This window comes from Peromyscus californicus, unplaced genomic scaffold (assembly GCF_007827085.1).
Source record: "Peromyscus californicus insignis strain IS unplaced genomic scaffold, ASM782708v3 Scaffold_8__1_contigs__length_139910024, whole genome shotgun sequence".
In the NCBI taxonomy this organism is placed as follows: Eukaryota; Metazoa; Chordata; class Mammalia; order Rodentia; family Cricetidae; genus Peromyscus; species Peromyscus californicus.
Genome location: NW_026294606.1, coordinates 136,612,127 through 136,636,361, shown reverse-complemented (window position 1 = coordinate 136,636,361; position 24,235 = coordinate 136,612,127). Strand labels below are relative to the sequence as shown.

The 24,235-nt window shown below is 39.5% G+C and overlaps 1 protein-coding gene across 1 annotated transcript in view; it reads left to right on the top strand.

Annotated features, from left to right (window-relative positions):
• The window catches only part of Iqcm (IQ motif containing M), a 353,128-nt gene that overhangs the window by 113,662 nt on the left and 215,231 nt on the right, over positions 1–24,235 (top strand). Inside the window, exon 7 of the mRNA XM_052728865.1 lies at positions 13,212–13,267. Within this exon, the coding sequence (XP_052584825.1) occupies positions 13,212–13,267 (56 nt within the window). The remainder of the gene's footprint in view (positions 1–13,211; positions 13,268–24,235) is intronic.

The window sequence follows — 24,235 nt, the reverse complement described above, 5'->3', positions numbered from 1 at the left end:
AGTACTCCTGAGCCCGAGGCTGCCCCAGAGAGTGACTGATATTTGAGCTAGGGGAGGGACTTCATGCCTACCTACCACCGCTTCTTCATGCTGGGAATTCCTCTGGCTTGAGCTTGTGAATGTCTGTATATGCTGCCACAATCATGGTGAGTTCATATGTAGATCTACCCTATATGTCTAGGAAACACCATTTTCTTGAGGTCATCTGCTACCTCTGGCTCTTACAGCCTTTCTAACTCCTGTCCCACAGAGATCTCAGAGCTGTAACAAAAGGTTTGTGGCAAAGACTTGCACACTTATGGCTGAGTGCTCCGACTCACTCGTCACATTGTTCAGTTGTGGTCCTTTGTGTTAATTGCTATCAACGAAGAAGCTTCTCTGATGAGGGTTGAGCAAGGCACATATCTATGTGTAGCTAGAGTTTTCCTGCCTGGCCCACAGTCAGGATAAATCTCTGTCACCTGCCAGTCCCACAGCCGCTCAGACCCAACCAAGTAAACACAGAGACTTATACTGCTTCCAAACTGTATGGCCATGGCAGGCTTCTTGCTAACTGTTCTTGTATCTTAAATCAATCCATTTCTATAAATCTATACCTTGCCACGTGGCTTGTGGCTTACCGGCATCTTCATATGCTGCTTGTCATGGCGGCGGCTGGCAGTGTCTCCTCCCACCTTCCTGTTTTCTCAGTTCTCCTCTCTGTTAGTCCCGCCTATACTTCCTGCCTGGCTACTGGCCAATCAGTGTTTTATTTATTGACCAATCAGAGAAACACATTTGACATACAGACCATCCCACAGCATCTATGGGTATAGCAATATGTCATATGAAGTCATTTAACCTCTGTGTCTACTTAGCATAATAATAGTAATAGGTTTTCCCTTAGGATCCATGACCTTTCTATCCTCAGGTTCTTGGCCTCATTGACCATGTCAGGCATGGGTTCCATCTCATGGACTAGGCCTGAAATCCAATAAAAACATGTGGCTGGTTACTCCTACAACATTCATGCCACTGTGTACCAGTGGGCATGTAATACCAGAAATTGGTAGGCTTAAGAGAAAGGCTTGCTGAGTTTTAGGCCAGCCTGACTTGCAGGGTAGCCTGATCTAGTAAATTGAGATTCTTTATGATATTACAGGAGTGAGCTGAACACCCAACCAAAAAGTAATCTTAGTATACGATTTTTACTTTTTTATTATAAAAGATCATTGGTATTTCACTTTCTGTAGTCATTCCACACCAGTTTATTTTCTGTGGAAACTAATCATCTAACTAGATTTCTCAGTAATAATTGGCCTGTTGTTCTGAAATGCCCTCAGGTGGGAAAGACATTTGAGGAGCATGAGGCTCCTGGGTGTTAGTAATGACATTGGCAGTGTTTCTACTTATGTGGCTGCCAGTCAAATTATGCCATTATTATTGTTGTGTTGATAAGCTAGAATGTGGTTGTTTCCAGCATTGGGATGAAGACATTGGAAGCTGTGTACAGAGAACATTTATTAGGTGAATGAAAGGAACAGGCTGTGCATTCCCTGGGGAATCCCCGCCTTCCCCTACCTCCTGGGAAGCTAGGTACACTTGTTCTGCAGTAAAGGAACATTAACTAAATTTCTTAAAAAGTAATGAAAGAGAACAAACTGTAAAAAGGCAGCCAAAAAAGGCAAACATCTGTTACTGAGCATGTCTCACTTGACTTCCTTTTAATGTTCTTAGGAATAAATTTATGAACTAGGGAAGGTTTAGCACTAATTAGCTTGTTTTCATCAAACAAAATGCACCAGACATGGATGTTGAATATGAATGAAAACTTCAGTAGTAATAGTGAGCAGATAAAGTGCTGGTGGCCAGAGTGAAAGCTGCAGGCTTTTGATTTATGGCAATGAGCTGTGTGTTGATTTAAATGGTTATGATTTACTTTTTATGGTGGTCAGGAAAACAATATTTAAAAAGTTGTATATTCAGTAAACAATGGACGGATTAGGGAAAGACCTTTCTTCAGTCATGTGCCTGCAGGCTCCTGAGATGATAGAGTGATTGGAACTATAAAAGAGCTGAGGTTTGTAGCACAAACAGCAGCGGTAGTGCTAAGTGTGGCTTTCAGTAGTCATGCAGATACACGTAAGCTGGCATCTAACAACTTCAGACCAAAAATGTTCAGGAATTCAGAAAATTTTAGTTTTAGAAGGGTACGAAAGTAAGTGGCTCAGAAAATCTGAGTCAGTTGTGTTCATGTTTGCAGCATGTATGAAGACACTCTTAGCTGGGGCGGGGGGCAGGACCAGCACACTGGTCTGGGGTGGCTGGAGCAGATCAAGTAAGACACCAGAAGTCAGATGACTTGCTTTGTTCTCACATGTGATGACAAAATGTGTTGGCTTTCTGAGCTTTTCAGACGTTAGATGAGAAAATGTTTGCTTGTTTATGGTAAGAGTGGTAAAAGGAGTTGATGGAGGATGGATAAAATGACACACTCCACATATGTAACACTCATGTACACATATATGCACATATATACCCCTGCATATACACACACAGATATTCCTCTGCATTTATACATACCTGTACACATATGCATACGTGAATATATACAAATACATATACATAACCCTCACATCACATACATATATATATGTACATGTACACATGCACACACATATACATGTATACTCCCTACATATATACACATGTACACATGCATTATATATGTAACTCCCACATACATATGCACAGTGCACACATATGCACACATGCAAACATATATGCACATATACTCCCTGCATAAATACACACATGCCTGCACACTTACACATACATATACACACATATAAAAAGCATGTATACATACACACACACATACACACATGTTCACAAACTTCTACATATATACACATGTACTCACATCTGCACATATACACATAAACATATACACAGACACACTTATATACACAGACAAACACGTGTATGCATACACATTGAAAAGCACAGCTATGACACTATTACCAGGAAGAAGAAAATGGGAGGAAAAACTGGTGTAAGGATGTCACAAATATTTTGCTGAAAACATCTTTTTTCCATACTGGCTAAAAAACCGCAAACGCTCCTGCGTGTTTGACATCGGAAGTGGACTTGCATCCCTCTTCTGTGGAGTCCGCGAGCATTCTCCTTTCGTCGGGTGGTCCTCTCTCGGCCACGTGTCCCGTTTTCTGACATCATCTAGTTATCATTAGAGTGTCTGGGGCTTACCATGGGGCATGCTGCTGGAACTCTCACATCTGACCCAGGAGCACAGTTTCCAAATCTTGAGTCTTAGAAAATCCTAATCGCACAGAACAGGCAACAGTGAGGGTAGCTGGGCACAGGGACTCCAGTCGGTTTGTTACGGTCAACAGCCGAGTGGTGTGGAAAGAAAGCAGCGCTTAGGTACGGGACTCAGTCTCACGGACTCTGGTGTTACTCTTCCGTCAGTCATGAAGGAGAACTTTTGTTGTTTTTCAAGACAGGATTTCTCTGTGTAGCCCTGGCTGTCCCGGAACTCACTCTGTAGACCAGACTAACCTTGAACTCAGAGATCCGCCTGGCTCTGCTTCCCAAGTGCTGGGATTAAAGGCGTGTACCACCACGCATGGCATGAAAGATAACTTTTAACTTCAAATTAGTTTAAGGCTTTGTTTCATGCTTGTTCCTACACTTATTATCATATATTTGTCAATGTTTTTAAAGCCTTTGACACTTGCTTTTTATCATATGTTAAGATAATTTTGTACACTAGGCTTTCAAAGCATATATTTTGAAGAAAATTCAAGTGAGCCAAAAATAAAGGATGTGTTTATTATAATACTTTATAACCTTATTTTCTTTCAAAAATACTTCATAAATATCTTTCATAAGAATGTGTTCTATTTCCTGTTGGAAATCAACAGCAGCAGTATTTCATTTATAAATGGAACTCAATTAAGACAATTTTTTTTAAATTAATACAGCATTTTAATGGAATGTGGCACACACTACTTAGGATTAAGTTTCAGTGGGTATTTCTTGTTTCTTAGAAGAAGAAATTGGTGTACCCTGCTCTATTTTATATTTTACTTTCTTATATATTGTTGAGTCCACATTTAAAGAAGTTTTGGTTTTAGATTTTTGAAGATATTCACTGCTTCAGTTCAGAAACAAAAATCAGAAAAGAAAAACAAATGAATAACCAAGTAGAAAAGGCAATCATACGTGAAACACCAGAGAGTACTGTAGCTAGATTGCAGTAAGGACGTGATGAGTGATAGCTGTTGTTAATATCATTAATTTGTTAAAGGATGTAAGTCCTTTTGTAGAGAATTTAGCATGGCGGATAAAAATATCTAGTATGACATATGTAAGTAAAGATATCAGAATTAATAGTTCATTAAGATTCACAATTTGATAGATGGTAAATGTACCAGAAATTTAGCTGTGCTCATGCATATTTTGTCATCAAATAAGAGATGATTTTATTGTTGGTCATTCATTCAAGTGACTCCATGAAATGAGAGCAGACCAGAAGTCATGGTACAACTGATGCGGAAGGTCCTGTGATGGAGCACACTGGATCATGTGCTCACAGAACTTTTATGGTCTTATCATAAAGGAAGAGCACACTTTGGTGAAAACACTGATGTGGTAGAAAGACTGGGGGCACGGAACATGGTGGAGATGCTCTCAAAGCAGCATGTCACCCTGTAGTCATCTTTCTGCTGCTTCTCTGTAAATAAATACATTTTAGGATATCTTAAAGAGTAAAAATATCCTTCTCAGCCCTTCTACTCTCTGTGTGGTCCATGTGTCCCCAGCACTGTTAGCATATAGAAATTTATTAGAAATATAGACTCTCCAATCCCAAACCCAGATTTTTTGAAGTAGAATATATGTAGAGATTTATCAGCATTTTGGTGTTGGAGACACATTTTAAAAGATTTTCTGTGATGTTAGTTTTGTGAGATTTTGAGACAGTGGTGATGCACACAGACTGAGCTTTCTGACAGACACTGAAATGTACTATTCTATTATGATTTAGTTATGAGGTAGCATAGGAGTGTATTTTCTTTTGAAAGTTGGTGAGTGGGGTCATCTCTCATCAAATGTATCAATCCACATTATTAGATAAGGAAATATAATTATAGTGAGTATCAAAGTTTGCTTGGAAAATATGCTAGTTGCTTTGATATAGTAGAGTTTTCATTCATGGATTATTCAGGACAGAGTCAAGAAGATGATGTATCCATACAGGTAAGTATGTCTTTGTCTTGGAATCAAAGCCATGGTAATTTACAAGCATGTTAAAATTAAAAGAGCCCTCTTCCAGATTATTTCCTATCAGTGTCCACCAAAGTAATAGCAAATAAGCTAGGGTATCCTTTGCCAAGTCCATATGATTTCCAGTTTGAAATTCCAGTGTGGCTAAGTCCTGGAGACTTCTAAATGAAGTAAAGATGGAAAAAATAAAATTACTTAATACAGATCAATTTAAAATTTAACACGAACTCTATCACTGTTCTTTTCATGATGTTCTGACTTATTGTCATGAATTAAACTTAGGTTAGAAAGGAAGGCTAAAGCTATTCCTTTTTTGCAGATGATAGCATACTGTACCAAAAAATCCCCTGGGGGCCTACCCAAAGCCCTTGGCTCTGATAAATACTTCCAATAATAATCAAGATGCAAAATTAACATACAAACATCAGTTGCTTTTATGTACAGCAACAAACTTGCTGAGAAATAAACCAGGAAGAATATCCAGTTCACAGCAGCTTCACCCTGTACGAAAATCAATTTCAAACTGGATCCCACACCTTAATTTAAAATTGGCATCACTGAAACTGCTAAAGGAAAACATAGGGGAAAAACTTTAGGACATAGCTATGGTCAACAAATTTCTGAATAAATCACAATAGGAAAGGAAACAGAATCGACAGATGGGATTGCATGAAATTAAAAACCTTCTGTACAGCAAAGAAACCACTAAACAAATCAACAGCCTACAGAATAGGGGAAAATCTTTTCCAGCAAGACCTCAGGCCAGAGGTTAATATTAATATCTATAATATGTAAAGGGCTGCAGAATTAAACAGGGGAACAAATCTGCCAATCAATAAATGAGCCAATGATCTGGAGAGGTTGATCAGTAGGTGCTAGAATAGCATTCTGGTACGTTACTAGTGTACAGTATGCTGGTAGGTGATGATAATAAACTGTATATTTCAAGAAGCTAGGAGAAAGGATTTTGAGTATTATACACTAAAATACTGAAAGATGTGTGAGGAAATAGACACATTTTCTCTTACTTAAAGATTAAATAGTACATCCAAGTGTTGAATCATCATGTAGCATTGCACAGATATATGCTGTTCTTATGTTTTATGTATCAGTTAAAAATAACTACAGTTTAGAAAAATCAAGAGTAACAAATTAACTTAAGGTTTTAAAAAATTTAAAAGAGACTAGAAACAAAAGAGGAAGACAAGACTCTAGGGACTAGAGCACCAGGAGTGGCCCCAGGATGTCTGTATTAGTTACTTTTCTTACTTTAGAAAGTTAGACTTGTTAGAAGCAACTTTAGGGGGGAAGACTTTATTTTGACTCACAGATTCAGAGGGTTCCATCTCTTTTGGCAGGGAAGGTATGGTAGAGCACAGTAGTTCACATCATGGATTGGCAGAGAACCAAGAAAGGACCAAGTTAGGGTATAGCTGCAGGGATGTATTCAGTGACCTATGTCTTCCAAAAAGGTCACATTCTCCTCCTACCTTTTACTGTTTCACTGATACCATCAAATTATGAATCCATCAAGGAACCAGCTCCATTCATTAGGTCAGAACCTTTACAATCATATCATCTCTGGTCCCTGAAGCCCATCAAAGACAGACTCAGAAATATACCTTTTTATTCTTCCAGGCATTTCTCGATTCAATCAGGTTTACAATCAAAATTAACTCTCACAAGCTTCCAGAGAGACAGGCTCCAAACTCATAAATCACCGTTTTGTTGCCTTTAGCTAGAATGAAATTCTGTTTTTTCTATCAGCTCAGTCATACATTAAAAATATAATTCAGTTTTATGTTTTTAGAATTATTTTTGTATGGTGCTAAGATTTGTTATCACATACACGTTTCTAGAACTGGCAGTCCCCTTACCTGTTTACAAATAACTAAGTGCTTCAGAAGGCCTTAGTTGGGAAGCAGTCACCTCTCTTTCTCCCTTTGGCCTTTGTACCTAAGTGCTGTGTTTAAAACCTGTGCTAGCAAGCTGTAGCTCGGGGGTAGAGTGAAAACCCTAGGCTCAGTCTCCAGAATGGAAAAATAAACAAGCAAAAATACCCATGTAAAGGGTAAATTCCTATAGTTTTGTTCTTTAGAGAGGTGAAAGCGATGCTTTGCTGAGTCATCTTGTATAATTTCCCCTGTTCTGAAAGACAAATGACTCCTGTTATCTCTGGCAATTCTGCTTTTCTGGAAAGATACAAAAAGGAAATGCCTCAACTCAGACCACCTTTTGTATGGATGCTGGATTAGTTCTCTGAGCAGATTTTCTGTGGCAACATATGAGCTTGAGTACTACAGCCTGCTGAAGATGCCTGTATGCTTTCAAAGCTCTTCTGTTGTTTGTGTTCATTCTGGGACACACTTATTTATTTATAAATTTTTTTTCTTTTCTTCATTTTACATACCAATCCCCCTCCCTCCCCTTCTGCCACCCCCACCTCCTGCAATCCCACTCCCCATCCACTCCTCAGAGAGGGTAAGGCCTCCCTTGGGGAGGCAACAAAGTTTGGCATACTAAGTTGAGGCAGGACCAAGCCCCTCCCCACTGTGTCAAGGCTAAGCAAGGTGTCCCACCCTAGGGAATGTGTTCCTAAAAGCCATTTCATGCACTGGGGATAAGTCCGGGAACCACTGCCGAGCGCTCCTCAAACAGATCTAGCCACATAACTGTCACCTACATTTAGAAGGCCTAGTTCAGTCCCATGCATGTTCCCCAGCTGACAGACCAGAGTCCATGAGCGCCCAGCAGCTTGGGTCAGCTGTCTCTGTGGTTTGCTCCATCATGATCTTGACCTCACTTGCTCTTTGATCCCTCCTTCTTCTCTTCAATGAAGTCTAGGAGCTCAGCCCAGTCTTGGTTGTGGATCACTGCATCTGCTCCCATCATTTACTGGATGTAGGTTCTATGATGACAATTGGGGTAGTCACTAATCTAATAATAGGGAAAGGTAAGTTCAGGCACCCTCTCCATTATTGCTAGGAGTCTTAGTTGGTGTCATCCTTGTGGATTCCTGGGGATTTCCCTAGCACCAGGTTTCTTCCTTAATCCTTAATGGTTCCCTCTACCAAGATATCTCTTTCATTGCTCTCCCTCTCCATCCCTCTCTCCACTCAACCATCTCTGTACCACTTGTTCCCATCTCCCTATCCCTTCTCTTCTCCCCACCCCCCAGTTTACCCAGGAGATCTTAACTATTTTCTCTATCTGGGGCCCTCTATGTGCTGGGACACTCTTAAGTTCAAGAATGCAAAGAGAATGACATATAAAAATGCCCCAAAATACATTTGGTGACTTTTGATTCTGCATGTGTGCCAATACTTGGCATTTCTTCCTGTTCAAGTTATTTCTCAGATTGGAAGCAGTTGTGGCTCGAGAACTGTAGCTCACTGCTCCTCACAGTGCTAGGGGCATGGCTGACTTCCACAGAAGAAACACTGCTGTAATAGTCTAGCCTGGCAGGAAAGCTTCTCAGTTGATTTCACATGTTTTGATGTGTAACTTCTAACATCACATGTATGTACTAGAAATAATCTCCTTTTACAGTTGCCTCTTTGAAGACTGATCATTTTACCTTGAATGATATGTTTATATATCATGTTTTTTATGTACTCTATCAGGGACACATGACTGTTTAAAACTACAAGAATTCCTTATGACATAGAGAATACCCCTTTAATCACATTTGGGGTTTCTAGGGAGTAGCATGTCAGTTATAGAGTACCTTTTTATAGCAAATATATTTCAGAAATTCATGGCAGTAGAGTGAAATAGCAATCTGTCTAGCAGTAACATTCAAAATGAAAGGCTCGAGAAGTTCTATAGTTAATCAGTGTAAGAGTTTAATTATTATACTATGAGGATCTGTCAGAAAGGGGAAAAAAACAAATTTAGAAAGAGGATGGGGATTGATGGGTTAGACAGCCGTTTTTCTAAAAAGAAGCCTGAGGTGTAATAATATTGTGTAAATTCCAGAAGTGAGTACCCAGTTAATTCTGATATTTGAGAGAATATGTGGGGAATGAGTCTGGGAAGTGATGTGAAATAAATCTACTCAGGTTGTTACAAAAAATTTGAAAATTGTGTCAGGAGAGTTTTATTAGTAGCTTATACATTCTTCAGCCAAATGTTTCAGAACAGAAAAGCTGTTTCTAGGCAGAAAGAAGGAACTTAGGGAGGTTGGAAGAAGCAGGAGGCAGCTGTGCAAAGAAGAAGCATTTCAAGTGAAAATGGAGTTGAAATATCAAGGCAGCGTAGAAGTCTGTGGAAGACTAAAGCTTAGGGGAGAACCCTTGGAAACAAAAACTGCATCCCATTTGCAAAAACAAACCACAGCAAACAACAAATGCATAGGAAAACCAAAACAAACCCCAAATCTTTTCTAGCTAGGTTAGGAAGGAGGAAAAGGGCACCAATGGAGGAAGTGACTCCAGTGAGTCTGCAGAAGAGGAAAGGGCAAGATCGAGAAAGCGTCCCAGAGGGGGTCCTCACATCAGACGCTCGGTTATGGAGAACTTGCAATTTGGTTAGTCTGACCAAGAAGAACATGATATCAGTATAAGTAGTACCCTCACCTAAGGACAGGGTATCCCAAGCCAAAAACAGTTCCTGTAAAAACATGGAACACAAAGACTAAAACTTAAGTTTTATGAACCATTAGTAGCTTTGTAGCCATGAATACCTGTCTTGGGGCATCCTGAAGGCAACAGTGAAAACCCTAGATTTGTGGTTAATATCACTTAAGTGTTGTACATGAATTTAAAAATTATACTATTATTTTTGGAGAAGTTGTTTACTTTGAAAAAGAATGTGTGATCCAGAGATTCTGAAAGTATCAATCTGTTTTCAAGGTTCTTGTTTTCTAATGTAACTGTACAAAAAAAAAGCATCTTAGTTCTTAGAAATGAATGCCATGAGAGAGCATGAACATATACAACTAAGACTGCATCTGAGAGAAATGTATTACAAAATGCAGCTCAGCTTTGTAAGTAACAGCTATGATTTTAAACAAACACCCTAGGTCTTAAAACTGAGCATTTTTGCAGCACAAATGCAACATCTTTACATTTCATCTTTATGTTGCCTTCTGTATTTTCTGAGAATTTATATGATATGTTTTGGTTCAGTAAATGTGAAGAAAAAAGACACATTTTCCAGGTGATATGCATATGCCATATTATCACATACCACAAAAACTTCCATTAACTGACTTCATCAAATCTGGCAGAGACAACAGCGACCACCCATGCACCATTTTTTTTTCATTCTGTTATCAGAATGACTTCAAATTCCTCATCCCTATTTTTTTCAAAAGGTATTTTGTACAAAGTGATCATCATGGAAGATTATAAAGTGGATGAAATGGATCAGCTTCACCTTTGGCTCACATTGATCAGAGAGGCAATGGCCAGTTATTTGGAGCTATCTACTCTTGTCATGGATTAATATTAAAGGAATGTATAAGAAAACTCCATATTAAACATGGTTGTGAAATCATTGAGAATGATGCAAGCTTGTTTTGAATGACATATGGAAGACATTTCTCACTGAATATAAGTCTTACTGGACTGTTTTCCTGGGTGTTTTTACATTAGTCTTTTAGGGTTGTAGTCACAGAACACAACAATGTATATGACTTAACCAGGAGAATTAATTATCTCATAATTCTGGAGGCTGAAAGTCCAAGCTTAGGATACCAGCAAGAGGATTTCTTTCTCTTAGTTTGAGAGTCTTTGCCTCTTTGACCTTCTGCCATCAGAGGATCATATTCTGGTGTCTCTTCCTCTCCTTAGGAGGTCATCAGTCCTGTTGCAGGGCCTCACCTCACTCTTCTTTAGAAGCCTTTGCTGCTGAGGGATGGTCTGTATGTCAAGTGTGTTGCTGATTGGTCAATAAATAAATCACTGATTGGCCAGTGGCCAGGCAGGAAGTATAGGCGGGACAAGGAGGAGAATAAAGCTGGGAAGTAGAAGGCTGAGAGAGACACACTGCCAGCCGCCATGATAAAAAAACAGCATGTGAAGATGCCGGTAAGCCACGAGCCACATGGCAAGGTATAGATTTATAGAAATGGATTAATTTAAGCTGTAAGAACAGTTAGCAAGAAGCCTGCCACAGCCATACAGTTTGTAACCAATGTAAGTCTCTGTGTTTACTTGGTTGGGTCTGAGCGGCTGTGGGACTGGAAGGTGAGAGAGATTTGTCCTGACTGTGGGCCAGGCAGGAAAACTCTAGCTACACTTTGCTAAAAACACAAACACACTGGGTATTGGGGCTTCAGTTGAGGAGAGTGTATTTTAGTCTATAAATCTTTGACAGCTAGGAATCTGATAACCAATTCTGATAGACACACCAAGTAATATCAGGAAATAGTCCACAGCCTCCTTCTACTTATATTTTCCCACTAACCTAATTTAAAGTTATTTTTATTTTTCATAGATGGTGTTACTTTGTAAGATGTTACATCAGTTCTTTTGTAAGGCACAGCCAAATAAATTCTTATCTATAAAAAATTTATAAAAACACTTGCTCACTAGAATTATTAATAGGAGTTATATATCTGGGTGCAAAAAGATACTGAAGAAGATTTAGCAATCTGAGCATACCTACACATTCATATGGATATTTTGGTTTATGATATATATTATGAATATAAATATATACCAATATTATAAAGATTTATTCTCCACTTGAAAATATATCAGAACACAAAATTTTGTAGGTAGTCAAGTTATTTTCTTTTATTTATTATTTATTTATTTATTTGTTTATTAAGAGATTTTCTATTCATTTTACATATCAACCTCAGATTCCTCTGTCCTCCCTCCTCCCACCCCCAGCCTTCCCCCCAACCTACCCCCCCATTCCCAACTCCTCCAAGGCAAGGTCTCCCCTGGGGAATCAGCAGAGCCTGGTACATTCAATTGGGGCAGGTCCAAGCCCCTCCTCCCTGCACCAAGGCTGAGCAAAGTGTCTCAAACTAGGTTCCAAAAAGCCAGCTCATGCACTAAGGACAGGTCCCGGTCTCACTGCCTGGGGGCCCCCTAAACAGTTCAAGCTAAGTAACTGTTTCACTTATCCAGAGGGTCTAGTTCAGTACCATGCATTTCCACTAGTCTGGCTAGTTGTCTCTGTACTTTTTCCAGTCATGGTCTTGATATCTCTTGCTCATATAATCCCTCCTCTTTCTCATTGATTGGACTTTTGGAGCTCTGCCTGGGACTTGGCCGTGGATCTGTGCATCTGCTTCCATCAGTCACTGGATGAGAGTTCTATCATGATAGTTAGGGTATTCAGCCATCCGATAACCAGTGTAGGTCAGCTCAGGCACCCACTCAAACATTTCCAGTAGTCTATGGTGGAGTCATCTTTGTGGATTCCTGGGGACTTCTCTAGCACTCTGCTTCTTCCTATTCCCATAGTGTCTTCATTTATTATGGTATCTCTTTTCTTGTTCTCCCACTCTGTTCCTGATCCAGCTAGGACCTCCTGCTCCCCTAAACTCTCTTTCCCTTGACCCTTGCCCTCCATTACCCCCTCCCAACCCCAGTTTGCTCATGTAGATCTCATCCACTGCCCTGTCTTTGGGCAATCCCTATGTCTTTCCAAGCGTCCTCTTTACTAGATAGCCTCCCTGAAGCTGTGAGTTGCAGTCTGGTTATCTTTTGCTTTACATCTGGTATCCACTTATGAGTGAATACATACCATGTTTGTCTTTCTGAGTCTAGGCTACCTCACTCAGGATGATATGTTCTAGTTCATTCCTTTGCCTACAAACCTCATGATGTCATTGTTTTTCTCTGCTGTGTAGTACTGCATTGTGTATATGTACCACATTTTCTTTATCCATTCTTCAGTTGAAGGGCATCTAGGTTGTTTCCAGGTTCTGGCTATAACAAATAATGCTGCTTAACTCTTTTCAGAAATCCCATAAGAAGAAAGAACTACCTACAAAGACAGACCAGAAGCCAAGCAAAAGGTAGATCTTTTAAACAACAGAAAAAAAAGATAAATCAATGTGTTTATTTTTGTTGTTGACAATATACCTACTGACTTTAATACTGAAGTATACGGAAACATAGGTTGTTAAGAACTCAAATGTATATGTTACATGCATGTGAGTATGTGAATCTATATGTATGTATGCTGAGGCCACAGTAGAATGTTGGGTGACTCTATTGCTAATCAACTTATTATTTTGACACATGGCTTCACATTGAACCAGAACCTCACTGTTTTAGCTAGACTGGCTGGCCAGGGAGCTCTCACCTGTTTCTGTGCCACAATGCTGGTGTGTGACTTTTATATGTGTGCTGAGGATTTGAAATCAGGTCCTTTTGCTTGCAGGGCAAATTTTCTGGAAAGGTAAGATTTCAGATGTGTTTATATATATATATATATATATATATATATATATATATATATATATATATATATATATATATATATATATATACATACATACATATATACATACATACAGGGTACATTCATATTCATTTATTAGCATTATTGGAGAACCTGGGGTCAGGGAGTAAATGGAAACTGATTATGGAATCCTACAAAGGAAAAGAGTTCAAAGGAGGAGTTCTGCATCTGAATACAAACTCTTCTCAAATACCTCACTGGCCCATGACCTGTACACATGCAGCACAAACCATGGGGTCCAGTCAAAAGCAACAATTTGCACCATTAATTTTTAGTTGGCTTAATTGGTTATATTAAAAGGAGAGAATCAGAGCTGAGAGATTGCTTGGTGGTCATCATGATCATGTACTGCTCTTGAGAGAATATTGGTTCAGTTCCTAACACCTACATCAGATGGATCACAACTGCCTGTAACTCTGGCTCCAGGGGATCTGATGTCATCTTCTAGCTAGTGGGTAACAGCTCACATGTGTACAATCCCTTCCTTATACATATATTTAAAAATAAAAATATTCAAAGAAATATTCTGGATATTGGGATAGTAGATTAGTGTATTTTAAGGCAAATTTTATGTATAAGAAGATGTTCATAAAGTCAGGCCTCTCCAATGTAGAAAGGAAAGTTATTAAAATAATGAAGAAAATTCTAGATTTAAAGACAAACCATCAATTAATTTGACCAGTGGAGATATATATAAGACCATATCCAACAGCTACAGAAAACACATTCTTTGTAAAAAAACAAAGCAAAAAAATAAGCAATGTGCATTATAAAAATCAAACAGAAAATATGAAATTTAAGATTAATAATAAAGCAGTTAACAAATACACAAGTTAGTTCTTTGAAAAGATGAATGAAATGTATAAGCTCCTGTCACATTTTATTTTTCAAAAAGAGAGAAGATACAAATTAATGACATCAGAGATGAAAGAAAGGGCATCATTCTACATGAAAAGGAAAATAAGGCAGTGTGTACAACATTTTATGACAAATACATTCAACTAAGAGACAGGAATTAAATTTTGTAAGGAAAAAGTATGATAAAATTGACACAAGAAGAAATAGAAAATCTAAACAACTCATGTCTGTTAATTGGATGCTATTTCAATTTCCCATTACTTGGTTTAAAAATAATAAACTTTAACTATCACAGTGAGTTATTTCCCAAGTACATGAATTTCTCTTACAAATATTCTTTAGCTGGTTAGTTTGATTGTGAAACCCTTTTTCCTCATAGGTGTTACTAAATTAAAATTATTCTAACTCTAATATTCTAATAAGGAGCTACACATTCTCAGATATTATCATTTGTTGTAGCTGTTTGCCTAGAACTAGCCAGATAATATAAATTCTAAACATTTCCTCATATAAGCTACCATTTGCTAGAGCAATGGTTCTCAACTTGTGGGTCGTGATCCCCAGAGGGGTTGGATATCAGATATCCTGCATATCAGATCTTTATATTGTGATTCATAACAACAGCAAAAAATAGTTATGAAATAGCAATGAAATAAGTTTATGGTTGGGTTCACCACAACATGTGGACCTGTATTAACTGGTCACTGCATAAGGAAGTCTGAGAACCTCAGTGCTAGAGGTATAAAAAACAGTGACAGTGTTGTGGGGACTCTGGTTGCTGTTTTGTTGGCTTTTCTTACATATTTTATAGTATGATGACTGAAGGGAATTTTGGATATAACCTCCACCATTCTGTTTGCTAATGAAGAAAACCAAGACTTTCAAAGGTTAGGGACTTTTACAGGGTAATGAAGGGAATCAAGAGTTTGTGAGTAGATGAGTCTCTTAAAGTTCCTGGTCATGCTGTTTTTAAATGTCATTTGTATTTTAAATCTTAAGTCTTCCTCATGATTTTGAAAGCTACCAAATAGACTGTAGTGATTTTAAAAAATAATATTGGAACTGAGTCATGGAGACACACAAAAAGATGAAACAATGTAAAACAGAAGCAAACATGTTTGCATATGCACACACACACACACACACACACACACACACACACACACACACACACTCACAGAGACATGTATTAAATATATTTAAGTTAACCAGTATCAAAGTCCTATAATTATTTCAAATCTTGAATTTTTTAATCATGAAAATTTCAAATCCACATACTAGGACCCTAACCAGGCTTAGAGGTTTTATCCTACTAAGGACTTTACCTGTGTATTTTCAGTAAGTGGTTTCCTTTCAGTGCACATGAATTGGAGAACATTATAACCTTCCAATAGAGGCCAGCTGAGTTCAAAAAAGTATTTGTTTATCTCTGAAGTACTTTTGCATCTCAAGGGTAAAAATATGTCACATGTATATTACTACTGCCATCATCCAGTAAAGAGCAGAGTGTCTGTTGCTCCTACCTTCTTAAATATAGAGAAAAAGATATTTATAAATATCTACAAGCTTCGCTGGAACCCTCTACAGTTGGCACAGAGGACGGGTTTATGCACTCACTTTGATGTATTTTGTTAGGAGACATCACTTGGCTGTGAGGAGGTGGGAGTGGGTAAGCTAAGCAAACAGAAAGCATGACTGCAGCACTTGGTGGGAATCCTGGTGATGTGATACCCACTCCTGCCTAGCAGAGTGGATGGAATCCTCTGTCTTATATGCCATGAAGGCAGTCCTGTTTGTTACGTCCTGTCAATGATCAAAATCATGAAAGGCAAATCTTCATGTTGCTGCTGTTGTTTATATTCCTGTTTTTTTTTTCAACTTCAAAGACTTCACTATTCAGAAAGGGAAGAAAAAAAGGTGCTATATTGCTTAGAATACATGTACAGTTGTACAAAATGTCCATGGGCATTTTCATCATCAGCATTGTTAAAGAGCTGAAATCCCACACATTTAGGGTAAATTAACTAGGCTGTAAAGTCTGCACAGTTCATATTTCATCTGATTTTGGCATTCATATATATATATATATATGTATATATATATGCACATATATTTACTTATATCCAATATTTATGCAAAATACATTTCATATATGAGATTTTATGAAGTCAAAATGTTTAATATATAAACAGAAGTCTTTATGTCTTTAAATATATATGTCTCTGTGTATCTATGTGTGTATGTGCATGTGTGTGCAGATACTTGCAGAAGCCAGAGGAGGACATCAGATCCCATGAAGCTGTAGTTACAGATGGTTGTAAGTCACTTGACATGGATGCTGGACACTCAACTTCAGTCCTCTGAAGAACAGCAACTGTTTTTAACTTCTGAGCCATCTATTTCCCTTTTTGTTAATATTTAAAAAATTTTATAGAATACATTTTTGGCTCTGTTTTCTCTTCCCCCATCTTCTCCTCCATTTTTCCCACCCTCCTTCCCAGACTATTTATGCTTTTTCTCTCTCTTACAAAATCAAAACAAACAAAAATCTACAAAAATGAAAAATCAAATCAAACAAACAAAAATCCAGTAATACAAAACATGCCCAAACAAAACAAAAGTTAAAGCTTGCATTAAAAAGAAAAAAGAGGAGTTTGTTTTGTATTGTTCAACTTCTAGACGTGGGGACTGTCCTATACCCTCTAGTGTGGTTGATATACCTAGTGACACTTTATTAGAGAAAACTGGTTCTCCCTTTGCTAGCAGGCATCAAGTACAGACAGCTTCTTGATTGGGGTGGGACCCCATATCCCACCCCCTGACCCCAGTGCTGGGACCCGAGTAGGACCTCATGCCCACCCCCGACCCCAGTGCTGGGACCTGAGTGGTACCCCATGTCCATCCCCGACCCCAGTGCTGGGATCCAAGTGGGACCCCCATATCCCACCCCCTGACCCCAATGCTGGGACCCGAGTAGGACCTCATGCCCACCCCTCACCCCAGTGCTGGGGCCCCATGTCTACCCCTGACTCCAGTGCTGGGATCTGAGTGAGACCCCATGTCCACCCCGACCCTAGTGCTGGGATCCAAGTGGGACCCCATGTTCACCCCCAATCACAGTGCTGAGACCTGAGTGGGACCCCATGTCTACCCCCAACCCCAGTGCTGGGACCCCATGTCCACCCCTGACTCTAGTCCTGGGATCTGAGTGGGACCCCATGTCCACCCCGACCCTAGTGCTGGGATCCAAGTGGGACCCCATGTTCACCCCCAATCACAGTGCTGAGACCTGAGTGGGACCCCATGTCTACCCCCGACCCCAGTGCTGGGACCCCATGTCCACCCCTGACTACAGTGCTGGGACCCCATGTCCACCCCCGACCCCAGTGCTGGGACCCATTTTGCTTGAACCTGTGCAGGTCTTGAGCATGCTGACATGGTCTCTGTGAATTTGTATGTTCTGCTGTATCTGGAAGACATTGTGTCCTCATCCATCACCTGTGGCTCCCTCCTCTTCCACAGAATTCCTGGAGCTTTGAGGGGATGTGTTTGATGAAGACATCTTTATTTCTTTAGCATTTCAATTTAAATTATAATCTTTGAAAGCTTTGTAGGCTCTTTGTTAGTTTCAGAAGACTGGAAAATTGATAAGATTAAGACATGTTTGAGAAATCCTAAACCATTTTTAAGGAAAAAGAAAAAACGTTTTGAAGAAAACCACTAATCAGTTTCAGTTCAGTTAGAATTGGTTAATTAATATTTTGGGGCTTTATTTTATTTTTGAACTGAAACAAGTAATGTTAAATTTCTGAACCAAGGAAAGTTGTACTCAAACAGTTGTCATTTTTTAATTTTTATTTTTAGAAAATAAAGTATGTGCATGAATTCCATATATGTATATACATACATCTATAATTAAAAAAATTTTATACTGACACTGAAGTGAAATATCCTTTCTGAGGATACCATTTGAAATGTCATAGTTGCTCTAGGCACAATCTGTTTTCCACTTACAGTTGTCTAGCTGTAAGTCAAAGTGCTTGGATGGAGTTGGTCCTCCAGCTTTGCTGCCTGTAACATGCCTTTCTCCGGGGCTTGTTCCACTTCCTGCCTGCAGTTTGTCTTAGCACGTATCTAGTGGTTCTGGAATTTTCCCCTCTTGGGATCTGTAGCACAACCAGGTTTCACTTTCACAGCTTCACTCAGTGGCCTATCATGGCTCTTGCTTCTCATGGCCTTCAGCTAGTGACTCCCTTGCCACTCAGTGCATCGATACAGTGGCTCCCTGAAACCATGGAAAGGATCCTATGATCCCTTATCTTTCTAAACATCAAAGCAAGCACCACATGGATGACAATATCAGGATGACTTACCAGCTCGACATGGACCTGGCTCCTTGAACCACATTACCACGAGCTAGCTGTTGATCACAGCTGCCTTCCAGGAGCAGAAAATGCTCTTTTGTAAGTTGGAAGCTTGGTGGGTAGGATCGTGCCCTGAGAACACATTTTATTCCAATGCAGATCAGTCCTCTTCTTAGTGACACTAATCTCCTTAACTGTAGCCTCTCTTCTAGTGTAGCCTTGGCTGAGCCATTGAGCTTGTGGTGTCCTTTTTCTCTCCAGATGTTTTGTATTTTTTTTCTGTACCATTGTAGACCTACACAAGAGTGATTGCTAATAACCACACAACAGAGCCATTATCAGGCTGTCCTGAAAACTCCACCCAAGAAGTTAGTCAGTTGCTTGTAAACAGCCTCAGACAAATTCTTAGGACATGGGCAGAAAGCAGCCACATTTGTTACCAAAATATCATAGGAATGGTAGGTCTCTAGCCCAGCTACCAGTATTGCTCCTTTCTGAAGTCTGCTGAGCAAGGCCTCTGCAATCTGCAGTGCTCTTGGTGCTATCTCCCAGGCTCCTACAGATTTAGCTGTTTTTCTAGTACAACTACTGAAGCCTTCTACAATCCTCTAAAAACCAGCATGGTCAGGCCTGTCACAGAAATAGCCCATTCTTTTCTACCAAATTTTGCATCACTTACTTTTCTATCACTGTGATAAAGCACCATGACTAAGGCAATTTACAAAAGAAAGGGTTTGTTTGGGCTTACTGTTCCAGAAGGATAAAAATCCATCACCATCAGGGAGGGGAAGCATGGCGGCAGGCAGGTATATTACAGGAGTAGTAAGCTGAAAGTGCACATCTTAAACTTCAAGCATGAAGCAGAAATAGCACACCAGAGATGGTGAGAGTCCACTTTCAAGTTTCAGCTATGGCAGTGTGCAGGCATGGTGGCGGTGTGTGGTGAAGCAAGCTGTTCGCCTTTTAGCAGTTGAGGAGCAAAAGAAAGAAGAGGAAGAGTAGAAGGCAGATGATGTAGTCACTGAAATGTCAAGGGCACGCCTCAAAATGACTCAAAGCCTCACTAGATCTCACCATTTAAAGTTCTCATCACCTTCCAATAGCATGCTGCTAGAGACCGAGCCTTTCCTGCTTTGACCTTGGGGGCATTCCAGTTACGAACAATAGTAACAGCACAGAACCTGCTGAGGATATACTTGAAATCTCCAGGGACTTCAAGTACCAGCATTTGAGTGGCAGCTTACTTGATTCAGACCACTATGATTTTCACACGTTTTTCAATATTAAACTGGTACTTATGTCTCCTGGACCAAACATACCTCTTTTCTTGCTCCATTTTCCCTTTCTCCTCCTCCTGTGTATATTAATTGTACAAACTAATGGTTTTCATTGTGACATTGAACTTCTTGATACAACATGTTACCAATTTTCTCTTGTCAAATCCCTCAGCCTAGCTCAAATAATTATGTATGTAAAGGAGTCTGTAGCATTTTTAATAGAATGGTAGTTTACACTGCCTTTAAAAAATTGAGACATGATTTGCCCAACTGGAATTTATAAAGCTTTAGGTTGTATGGACGTGCATTCTTTGTCTCTGCTCAGCAAAGACTCATGTGACTCAAGTAGTGACTTCAGGATGCTTTCTTTACGTTTTCAACCCTTGCAACTGTCTCTGCTTGGCGACAATACCTTTCTATAGTTTCTTTTCACCTGGCTAGAAAAGCAACTGGCTTCCAGGACCTTTAATTCATTTCCTACTCTCAACACAAGTCTGGTTATTTCTAAGAAAGTGAAACAAAACAAAAATAACCATCCCACAAAAGAAACACCTTAAACAACAAAAATAAAATAATGAACAATGCTGTGGACAAATCCACAGCTTCTGAGACATGGTCAACCCTAGAGAGATCATGTAAGACTCCATGTTAACGGAGCTGCAGAAACCTAGACGGCCCCACCGAAAAGGGCACCATCATACAGTGGAGGAGCAGGCGTCCACCATGGTTAAAAACAACCTTGGGCCGGGCGGTGGTGGCGCACGCCTTTAATCCCAGCACTCGGGAGGCAGAGCCAGGTGCATCTCTGTGAGTTCGAGGCCAGCCTGGTCTCCAAAGCGAGTTCCAGGAAAGGCGCAAAGCTACACAGAGAAACCCTGTCTCGAAAAACCAAAAAAAAAAAAAAAAAAACAACCTTGGAAAGTGTGATGTTTACGAAGCAGCACTGGGTTTCAGATATGATTTCACTAGCTATAACACAATAGAGTGAGGTGTAGTCTTACACTTTAGAGACCTGTTCATGAAGCTGATGTTTATGTTAGCTTTAGGGGCCAACTTCTTGGGGGAGGTAGCTTGTATTGATCAGAATTCTGGTTTAGAAAAAGAAAACACACCTTGATCCTTTTTCAAATAGTTTATCCTTACTCTATTCTTCTTTTTTTCTCCATTTCTGTCATCTATCCCTTTACCTGTTATACAAAGGAAAATAGTTGTCCTCGGTATATCTGGGAGTAGAAGCAATATATACCTAGAGATAATTATAAGATAGTTATAATTATGTAACTGCAATGGTGGGAGAAAAGTAGCTGTGATTAGCATAATTGTCAAAATGAATGAATCTAGAATCATCTGGAAAAGAGGCCTCTGGCCATGTCTGTGTGGGTTATCTTGATTGCATTAGTGGAGGCTGGAAGACTTGCCCATTGTGTACTGTTACCTGGCTGGGATCCTGGAAAACAATAGTGGAGACAGTGAGCTGAACAGCAGCATGCATCTATCTGATTGTGGATATGACTTGAGCAGGTCCTCTAAGCCTGTGATGCCTTAATTTTCTCACCATGATGGACTGTACCTTCAACTGGGTTAAAATAAGCCCTTTCTCCCTTCAATTGCCTTTGTCAGAGTGTTTTATCACAGCAACAAGAAAGGAGAATTAGACATCACTGAACCTCTAACGTGCCAGCAGAATAAGAGCATGAGGACAGATGGGGTACACCTGTGTTCTGTATTCACCAGGTATCCTCAGGACTATGGCCACAGCTTTCACCTTACACCCTAAGTAAATAGACACATGAACAAACAAATATGTCTTCAATACCACAATCAAATTTTAGATCCTATCTCTACTCTTGTAACGATTTTTATGCTATTCCAGCTACATGTAGTTCTTTTGTAATTAATCAACTAATTTAAATTTCACATATAGGTACTGTATTTGCATAATTTCCTTCTATATTTCTTCAACTCCCCTATTTGAAAATTTATTCTCAAATTTATGATCTCTTTTTCTTTAATTATTACTGTTATACTGTTATACACACACACTCACACACATACACACACATATATGAATGAATATATAAATACAACCTACTGATTCCATTTAGTGACGTTCATGTGTATGTGTTTTTAAGACCGTGCACTTGGTATTGGAAAGCCACCTAGAGGGGAAGACTTTCTCCCACTGTCAGCAGACACTGATTCTCAGTAGCTCTTCACCTATGGTGGAGCCTTGTGAGATTTCCTTCTTCCATGTTATCTTGTCACGGCTTTTTATTTTTATTTTTTTCTATTTTCAGGTGTTGTTTAGGGAACCACATTGTTTTGAGTTCATGGGTGCAGATTCTTTGGCATACACAGATAACCCAATCCCACAGCAAATGTGGTTCTGTGGCTCTTCTAATCTTTCCACCCTTCTTCTTTAGTGGCCCATGAGCTGTAGGTGTAGTGGTTTGTTATATATGTATCAAGTACGTTGACTACCCCATGGTTAGGAGTTCTCTGCTTTATGATCCATTGTGGGTTTCTGTAATTATCTGCAAAAAGAATTTTCTTTGATGAGGGTCAAGAGCTGCACTTATCTATGGGTATAAAAATAAGTGCTGAAAATGCAGTTAGAGATTACACTGGTTTAGGAAAGTGCCAGTAGTACGTTCTCCTCGAGGTTCCACGGACTGACCAGACATGAGTAGTTGGGCAGGTTTATAGAACCAGACATGAATTCCCTGCTATTGAGTGGCCTTTGGTCCGTTAGACAGCTGTTGGTTACTGCCTAGACATAAATTACCACTTTTCATCTTTGGAAATACCTTGTCATTCTGGTCATTGCTGTGGTTTATAGGTGTCATAGCTGGTAGGACTATTGCTTACTTTTCTCTTTTCATAGTGTGAATATATAACCTTCTAGCATCCTGAAAGCCAATTCTCAGGGAGGAGGCTTCTGGTTATAGCCAGTATGATTCTCCTAGGTCTTGTGTCTAAAGTGGCATGGTGTCTTCAACAAGATGGTCTTACCTTCAACTCCTGGTAGGAAACCCAGGGCAGCACGCATTGAAAGTAGAAACTGATTCTTGGCTATCTTCATGGATAAATTCTATAAATTGTCTCAAATTAAAAATAGTTGTGTCCTGTTTCCCAGACTTCTTTTCTGTGTTCCTTCTCTCAGTTTGTATCTATATCATCCATCTAGTTACCCCAAGATCAACTAGCCACTCTATATTTGCCCATTGAAATGTTTTTGGTTATCAAATTGATTAGATTAAGAAAGGCCTAGGGATTAGTGAGGCACACATTTGAATGTACCTAGGAGGATTAAGCTAAGGGGGAATGCTTGCCCTGAATGTGGTAGAGCCATACCATGGGCTAGGGCCAGAGGCTGACTGTATAGGGGGAAAGGACAAACATCTAGTATTTCCCTTTCTCTGTTTCTTATTCATTTAAGATACGAGGAGGTATAAATCACAGCCACAGTTACTTCTGCTGCCATGACTTCCCCACCATAGTGGGCTGTGAGCTTAGTCTAGTTTCACTTCAGTTGCTGTGATAAAATACCCAACCAAAAGCAAATGCAATATAGAGGAGAAAGGGTTTATTTAGCTCATAATTCCTGGTTGCAGCTCATCACAGAAGAAAATTCATAGGTAAGAACCTGAAAGAGCTAGTCACATTACATTCACTATCAAGAGCAGTGAGAAATGAAATGTAGACATGCTCACCTGCTTATTTGCTTGCTTGCTCTCAGCTAGCTTTACCTTTTAATATCCTTTTCAGGACCTCCTGCCTAGGGAATGGTGCCAACTATAATGTGGACTGTCTTCCTACATCAGTTAACAATCAAGACAGCCCCCCAACAGGCACGTCCACAGGTCAGCCTTGTCTTGATACTTTCTCAATTGAGATTCTCTTCCCAGCTGTTTCTAGGCTGTGTCAAGTTGAAAGTTCAAACTAAGTAGCACAGAGTCAACATTAATCCTTCTTCTTGTAAGTTATCCATATCTGGTATTTTGGCACAGCGAGGAGAAA